General features: G+C 33.5%; 1 protein-coding gene across 1 annotated transcript in view; it reads right to left on the bottom strand.

Annotated features, from left to right (window-relative positions):
- The window catches only part of LOC111088823 (multiple epidermal growth factor-like domains protein 9), an 81,647-nt gene that overhangs the window by 10,120 nt on the left and 61,981 nt on the right, over positions 1-9,546 (bottom strand). The window contains exons 2-3 of the mRNA XM_022399895.1: positions 8,717-8,931; positions 3,201-3,386 (exon numbers count right to left, since the gene is read on the bottom strand). Of these exons, the coding sequence (XP_022255603.1) occupies positions 3,201-3,386; positions 8,717-8,931 (401 nt within the window). The remainder of the gene's footprint in view (positions 1-3,200; positions 3,387-8,716; positions 8,932-9,546) is intronic.

Genomic DNA, 9,546 nt, shown 5'->3' with positions numbered 1-9,546 from the left:
TGAGTGTTTAATAAGAACTGATATAAAGGTACATACGATATTTATAATAATTTGATGTTACATTTTATCATGGTTTCTGATTTGGTAAGGTTTTTTTATGATAGGTGAAATGCTGAATTACACATCTTTCTATAGGTGTCTGATAAAATTGTTTGCTGGTTTAATAAGTCGTTCATGATATCAACCTGTCTCATTATACAAATTACATATGTAGATGTTTAATATAACATGCGTTTCTCAGTTTGACAGTGTTAAGTATATTTGTGTTCTATCTTAATAATAATAATCTCATGTTACAAAATATGCCAAGATTTTGGTCAAGACTGTATTACTTATAGCAACCATCTTAAAGGTTCCATCTTGGAACTGTTCACAAACAACACTGGCAAGGTTGGAAGACACGTATATATTCATGCCAAACAACTTACCAACAAAACCCTTTTTGAGTTTCAGGTCATGGAGCATCATGTCTACAAGATAGGTGTCAGAGTATTTTTTATTTCTGGTATGTTGTACATTTGGTAAGTCTAAGCTATCCTTTGTTGTTTAATACTATTAAAGTTTTTCAACTTAGCAACAGAGAGGACTGGTTGATTCACTGCATTAACTGTTTGATCTTTGATGTAAGGTCAATTCACAACCATCTCACAAGGACAAGAAGAGAACTTGGAACAGATGTTTTCTGGCAATCTGGCATAAACCTTGCACTGGACATTGTACTTTATTGAGACATCTCTCTGCCGACAAGATCTGTGGCGAAGCCTGGTTTTAATCAATTACGTTTATCATAAGACAATAGCATTTCGATTATTGCATTTTAATACTACACTCTTCATTCGGTTCCTTAGGGTTTTTCAAGAAGAAGAAGCGTGCATAATGGTATGTAAACATATCATATGCTTCACCTCCATTGCCAATGGTGCGTTTCGCTCAATACCACAGCTCACCAGGTTGGCAGGTTGAAATGTTATTATACATTCTTCTTCTCAGAAAAAGAACAACAAACCAACAAACCAAACAGACAAACTCTATGGACTGATTAAATAATCTAGGTAATCTTTATACCAGACAAAAGTAATGTATACATTTCATAAGTAATTTTTATACCAGACAAAAGTAATGTATACATTTCATAGGTAATTTTTATACCAGACAAAAGTAATGTATACATATCATAGGTAATTTATATGCTAGACAAAAGTAATGTATACATTTCATAGGTTATATTTATACTTGACAAAAGTAATGTATACATATCATTGGTAATTTTCTTGTATTTTATTTCTGGGAACTCTTAAAGTTCATTATCGTCAGGGTTACTCAGGTTAATTATCTCCGCGTCGAAATATAAATAACTTTTAGGTCAAATATAATGGAAATATTTGAGTTATGGAATTTACTACCAGTTACAAATATGGTAAGTTAGACTTCACTTGATTCTTGTTTTATACAATTTGGGATTATATCAGTTAAACGTAGTTTGGAGGTCGAGTTTGTAAAAAAAGAAAAAGTCAGTATTGCTTGTACGTATCAATTGGTTGAAATAGTTAATTATTTGATCCAAAAGAAACTGAAATTCCACTCTGATAATATCAATTTATTATTGTATATTGTATATATATATGTATAGTTATTATTGTCAGTTATTCATTTATTATTGTCAGTTCACCTGTTTAGTAATTACAATTGTCCTGTTACATCTTGTATATATATGTTTTATATGATGTCTAATATTATTAGATAATTTGAAACATATCGATAGGATGATATGTATAGTTATAAGACAACATATATAGTTGTGAGGCAATATATATGTATAGAGAGAAGACAACACGTATATATATCTTTATATATGGTTCTCAATGAAAGCTAGATAAACATATATGGTATGAAATTTTTGACTCATGTCCTAAACGAAGCACACTTATTAGCAATTTGATGTTAAACGTGTTTTACTTTTTAGGAATTAAGGATGGAGTAATTTGAGCTTTAAAACGGTTTTCTATCGAGATTTTTAGGAAATAGCTTTATGTGAAATAATAATTAAGTCGCGATTTTCAATCTTATATTTAACTCCTGAAATATAATAGCTTGAGATATTTTACTCATGAGGCTCTTATCTGGACAAGAATGTTTGATCCTTACGATTTACGTTTTCATGGCTGCTTCATCTAAACTGGAGAAGTATGATTCAATCATATGGCTCTTATCTGGACAATAATATTTGATCCTTACGATTTACGTTTCTCATAATTACTTCATCTAAACTGGAGAAAGTATGATTCAATCGTATGGCTCGGAAAATATGAATGGAATATGTTCTGAGAAACACTGCTTACCATTCATGACAGCAGCACATTATAAAATTATCTGTTGGAAATTGCACAGTAATAAGAACCTTTTTTAGTTTTATTTCCATGGAGATTAAAATACTTTTTTTATAATATCTAATTCAGTAATAGGCGAAGTATTAATGGGGCGACAACAAATAACACATACCGTATTTATTACCTCTAGTCCTGAATTTATTTAATTTATACGCTTTGAAAGCATACAAAAATGGCTCCTAACAGCTAGAATTTGATATTTTCAACCCCAAACGCACTTCATGCAAACTTCAAGTCTAAGACCCTTACGTTCATGTATAGCCGTCCCTAATTTTGAACCACTAGGGGGAGACAAAACAGCCATTCAGTAGCACCAGCCGCCACAAGTGCTTTATTCGGCTAACTGATTCGAATAAAGGGGTTGACTGAAAGTGCTGAGAGCGTTCAGTGGCAACATATCTCAAATCCCACACCTTCAATTCGCAGTCCGACATGCTAATCACTAGGCAAAGACCCCACGGTAGAAAGTAGACACCTAGTGATTTGGATTTCTACACCAGAGAAGATATTTATCATCTCCGGCATGAAGTTTAAATTAAGAACATGTCAGTAATATAAATAATCTTTTTTTTTGTATATACAACATAACTTAGATACTAGCAGAAACTCTGGTGTAAGAATAAAGAATTATAAAGGGGTAGTGTTAAACATTTGTAATATGATAATTGACTTCTCGTGTACTGTAGTTGTAATCTTTTATTGGTACCGAGCGTCATAGAGGAGAAACACTTTAGTTAATTCCGTTTGCACATTTCTTCAACAAGTCGGTAATAATAATAATAATAACGAAAGGAGTAGAATAACCAGATTTACCTAATGTGCAATTTCCCGATGACGTAACATTGACACAAGGGCACGGTTTGCACTCCTTCTCGTCACGATAGTGTCCCGATGAACAACTCTCACACCACCTTCCGGTGTAACCAGGGTAGCACGTGCATTCAATGGTCTCGTGCATCCTTGTACATGCTACCATACCTGGTTCGCTGCAGTTACATTCTGGAAAAGAAAAAAGTATATAATTTTTTACCTTCGTCCATACAGAGTTGTTTCTAAGATACAAATGAGGAATGTAGAGATCTGTTACCTAGATACATCTGAGGTACACCAGCGGTTGCCACCTGAACAGCTCTAAAACAATGAACACTTCTGGTGGTGTTTGATTAATTGTCCTCAGGACATAAGTAAAACGTTACAAGGAGGATAAATCCTGCAATGTATTAAAAGTAGGCACGATGCCATTTTGTCTGGAACAGAGACGACCAATCAGCTTTTTCTTATAAATATCAACTTGGAAACTTAAAACAATAATAATAATAACGGTTCAGAATTTGCAAAAATTTGTCGTTCTTATGTTACTGACACAAGTAAAATGTGAAATTCAATCCGGACTGGGAGTGTTTGTTATGTTAAACCCATGAAAGCAATACGGTTAATGACAGACAATGGAAGGAACTAAGGTTAAAAAAAATGATGTAAAATAAGGAACGAAACACGTCTCGTTCTTATCTGAAATGGAATAAGAAATAGTTTCGTGAAGTACGTAACAGATGGCAGCTATAGTTTTAAGAGAACAAAATATCTTTCTGTGTGTTTCGTTCTAATCCAATAGTTAGGATTTAGTTTGGAATCATATAAAAATTAAGTTTGCCGGAAAACAAAATTATACTATTTTGACTTACGCTGTTGTTGTTTTTATATGCACTTTGATTAATAGGGGTATAATGAAGACTTAGGGGTATAATGCGAAGTCCAATCGAGGTAACGATAACGAATTGATTTATTTTTTCAATAACGTTCGTTACAGGCTGCTCCCCAGTGGCACAGTAGTATGTCTGCGGACTTACAACGCTAGAAACCGGGTTTCGATACCCGTGGTGGGTAGAGCACAGATAGCCCATTGTGTAGTTTTGTGCTAATTCCAAACAAACAAACGTTACAGGCTACGTTCACTGTAGGTCTAGCTTCACAAACAACATTTCAACAAAAACTGTGAAACTAAAGTTTGCCTAATTTGCAGAATTTCCTCGCTAACTGAGAGAAAACAAACACGCTTACTAACTGAATTACAGATAAATATATGCATTAACTTTCACTGTCTAACTCCGATAACAAACACGCTTACTAACTGAATTACAGATAAATAGATGCATTAACTTTCACTGTCTAACTCCGATAACAAACACGCTTACTAACTGAATTACAGATAAATAGATGCATTAACTTTCACTGTCTAAATTATCGGAGTTAGGCAGTGAAAGTTAATGCACCTGTTTATCTGTAATTCAGTTAGTAAGCGTGTTTGTTATCGGAACAAACACGCTTACTAACTGAATTACAGATAAACAGGTGCATTAACTTTCACTGCCTAACTCCGATAACAAACACGCTTACTAACTGAATTACAGATAAACAGGTGCATTAACTTTCACTGCCTAACTCCCTAAATGACACTAAACTGAATAACTCAGGTAATTTACTGAATAACTACTAATTATCTCGGTCTGGTATTTATAATGTACTCTTATTTCTACATAGTAAAGGTAGCTTCTAGGCTCTACCGAGGCCTTAACTTTCATGAAATTTCTAGACCTGGCGTTATCATGACGTCATGATTCTAGCAAGCAAACAAACAGATGAACTAGAGGAGCACTGAGTAGAACACGTTCCTCCATCACGCAGCGTTGATCATATTCAGCTCTCAAAAAATACGAAAATGTATCCTTAGTCCATCGATATCAACGGACATGGAGTTAATTATTCAAAATATAACTTAAAACAATTTATACGTATATAAAATATTCTGAAAAAGGAATAAAAACAGAAACTGCCCCCAAAGCATTCCTTAGATGAGCGATGTGTTAAAAGATTGTAATTTTTATTAACACAATTTTAGAACGCGAGTATTTGCAAGTTGAGTGATTTTGAAACATTACAACATTGTTGTATGCTGTAAATGCTTTTGTGCTTTTATTCCCAGTGCTGTTAAAGTTGCATATATTTTATTCATTGCAGTGACTGTACAACAATTTCATTTGCTACTATAAGAAACTATTCTGTATTAACTACATACTAGTATGATAACACAGAAAACCTGTGGTTCTGGTGGTTATGGCAACTACACACTAGTACATTAGCACTGAACTAAATGTGTTCTGGCGGTCATGACAACTACATACTAGTATGATAACACAGAAAACCTGTGGTTCTGGTGGTTATGACAACTACACACTAGTACATTAGCACTGAAATAAATGTGTTCTGGCGGTCATGACAACTACATACTAGTATGATAACACAGAAAACCTGTGGTTCTGGTGGTTATGACAACTACATAATAGTACGATAACACTGAAATACCTGTTGTTCTGGTGGTCATGACAACTACACACTAGTACGATAGCACTGAAATAAATGTGGTTAGGATGGTCATGGCAACTACGTACTAGTACGATAACAATAAAAACCTGTAGTTAGGATGGTCATGACAACTACGTACTAGTATGATAACACTGAAATACCTGTGGTTCTGGTGGTCATGACAACTACATACTAGTACGATAACACTGAAATACCTGTGGTTCTGGTGGTCATGACAACTACATACTAGTACGATAACACTGAAATACCTGTGGTTAGGATGGTCATGACAACTTCATACTAGTATGATAACATTGAAATACCTGTGGCTAGGATGGTCATGACAACTACATACTAGTACGATATCACTAAAATACCTGTGGTTCTGGTGGTCATGACAACTACATACTAATACGATAACACTGAAATACCTGTGGTTAGGATGGTCATGGCAACTACGTACTAGTATGATAACACTGAAATACTTGTGGTTAGGATGGTAATGACAACTACATGTTAGTACGATAACAATAAAAACCTGTAGTTATGATGGTCATAGCTCGGAATGATATATTTGAACCTGTCTACGTAAATAATTGTATTATGTTTTACGTATCATTTAATATTGTCTATATTGTAGTTATATTTCGTAAACTTTACTCCTACCACTTCAAATAACTTTGCCAGTTTTGACTGTTGTCACTAACAATGTAATTGACACCTTACATTTTTACATCCAATAAGTAGAATTGAGTGAGACTATCAACATTATAACCTTTCAAAACGCAGTGTCAATTGTATATTATATACAGAAGTGCTCATGTATTTTCTGCCTATTCAAGTTTGAATATACCCTTCTCAAGAATAACACTTCATTGTAAAGTGTATCCATGATAACAAGCAGTCAGGACATTCTCAATAATAGCACTCCATTGTAAAGTTTATCCATGATAACAAACAATCAGGACATTCTCAATAATAGCACTTCATTGTAAAGTGTATCCATGATAACAAGCAGTCAGGAGATTCTCAATAATAGCACTTCATTGTAAAGTGTATCCATGATAACAAGCAGTCAGGACATTCTCAATAATAGTACTTCATTGAAAAGTGTATCCATGATAACAAGCAGTCAGGACATTATCAATAATAGCACTTCATTGTAAAGTGTATCCATGATAACAAGCAGTCAGGACATTATCAATAATAGCACTTCATTGTAAAGTGTATCCATGATAACAAGCAGTCAGGACATTATCAATAATAGCACTTCATTGTAAAGTGTATCCATGATAACAAGCAGTCAGGACATTATCAATAATAGCACTTCATTGTAAAGTGTATCCATGATAACAAACAGTTGAGTTTACTCTTCCAAAAAGGAGTACTCGCCAAACAAAATAATATTTTCAAACATTGGGAGAGAGAAAAAAAAAAAAGAGTTACTAATTTTGTGCGGTTTGGCTTGAAAACACAAAATAGTGTATGCATGATTATGGTAATTGATATCACTCAGGGTATTTATGTTCGCAGTGAAAAAAATCAATGTAAGCCAGAGGGATATTTAATTTTTGAGCTAATTTCTTTCTTAAAAAATACCCAATTTATTCTTAAAGAGCTCCAAGGAAGAGAATATAATTAACGGAATAAATTTGAACGTTCTATTGTCTGTTGTATAGAAGGCATACATTAAAAAAGATAGCAAATTGTTTAAAACGAATGTGTTCTTTTATATATAGCTCCATTCAAATATGTAATCCTCTTAAGTATATCTTGCAGAGCTTTGGCACTTGTATGTAATAAATGGAATACGTTGTTCATTTGAAAGCCTCGAACTAATGCCTTAACTTATTCTGAGAGCCCTAGCTTATCCGAGGCCGCTTTGTCAAATACAGAATCCTTAATCATATAATTCCTTATTATGCCTTGAAGTAATCTGTCTTTTACAAGCTTTAACGTTATAAGGGACGTGGACACAGTATCCAATATAGCATTATTACAGTCGGACCTATGAAGTACGTTCTTGATTTTTTCAAGTTTATAGATATATAAAAAAACCCAAACTTGGGCCAATGATTACTCAGGACTTTCATTTCACGAATAAAATTTAGATATTTCTGCTGATAGATATCCTAGGAACGATAAATGTCAGACTTGTGAAATACTCGAATGACTAGAGTTTATATCTGTATGTGGACATACGTGATTAAAAACAACAGATAACAAAACCCTTTCGAATGTTGAACTATTAATCTTGTTTTTTCCGGTTGGAAAAAATTCCCATTTTTGTTTGTTTGTTTTAGAGCAAGGCCACATTGGGCTATCTGCTATGTCTACCGAAGGGGAATCGAATCCATGATTTTAGCGTTGTAAGTCCGTAAAGTTACCGCTGTCTCATCGGGGGACAATTTCCAATTTGAAAGTACATATGCTAATGTTTTCTTGTGATGGTAAGAATAGATTTTGTGTTGGGCATAGGAACTGATATCGTGTCGTTATCCATGTTTCATTAAGTGTATGTTATATGAATATTTGGATATTATTCTATAAATACAATAACTTTATATATAACTATATATAATTGTTAATACAAAGAATTGATTAAAATCACTATAAAGAAAAAATATGTAGTTAACGATTTTCATCAAGGTTTCGAAAAACAGCTTGCTTTCTTACCGAAACGTCGACCACTTAGGTCTTTTTTACGTTGATTTTAATCGTTTGTTTGTATGTTCAGATGTTGTCATACTTTAGCTGAAAGTCGTTATAACAGACATAAAACTGAAGCTTGGTACCTGGAAATTAAACATTAAGCCTACGAACTTTATTTTTACCCAGTATTTTCAGCTTCCACCTAAATTTAGCCCTTGAATAAGTCGAAACGTTGAATATTTATTATTATTATTATTTTGACAATAATATCGAAGTTCCAGCTGGCAATCACACGTATTGATTCAAATAATTGGTACCTAGTTCCTTGGGCTTCACTTCATACTTGTCTCCATCATCCATAGCAAAGTTTCCCATGCTAGTAGTTTTAGTGTTTACTATTTTCTTTGGCGCAGATACCCGTTGACTTCCGCTGTAAACAGCCGAGACTGATACTTCATACCTGGTTCCTCCGCTAAGTCCTGTGAGTGTTTTAGCTTGGAGGTAGGGGGTAGTAAAAGGTATTTTGGTTTTCCTGTAAAACGAAACAAAACACAATCTCACTTCTGTATTTAATGTAAGCAGTTCGAGTGTTTATTGTTTAAAAATTGTACCAGTGTCATAAACAGGGAAGCATGTTGATCAGAAAGTAATAATATACAACAACACCCTTCTATCTACAATTGTCTGTTTGATCATTCTTAAGAGTAAAGCTGCAAAATGGGCTATTTTTAGCGTTGTAAGCCCTCAAACTTACCTTTTAGCCACTGAAGGCTTCTAACGACGAAATCATGTTATACGAGAAGACTAGCTTAGTGATTTTTTTCAGTATTTCTTTTTGCTGAAATTTGAACTACTGACATCAGAAACAATTTTAAAATCACATATGAAATTTTAGGTTTATTGGACATTTGATTTTTTATGTCTTTGAGCGAAGAAATTCTTAGACAGATGATAACTTGTTGAGTTTGGATTAATATGGAATATAACATGATGTTACACCAAATTAATTTGGAATTATCAACTAACAAGTATTGTGTTTTTTGTTTTTAATTCTTCTGTGCGGTACTCGGATTGTAACTACTTAATAAGTAGAACTTCGTAAATATAATGAAAGACGTTTACGTATACTCGGATTGTAACTACTTAA

The sequence above is a fragment of the Limulus polyphemus genome, unplaced genomic scaffold (genome assembly GCF_000517525.1).
Source record: "Limulus polyphemus unplaced genomic scaffold, Limulus_polyphemus-2.1.2 Scaffold4516, whole genome shotgun sequence".
NCBI lineage: Eukaryota > Metazoa > Arthropoda > Merostomata > Xiphosura > Limulidae > Limulus > Limulus polyphemus.
Note: the sequence above shows the minus strand (reverse complement) of the source record. Positions and strands in the feature narration are given on the sequence as shown.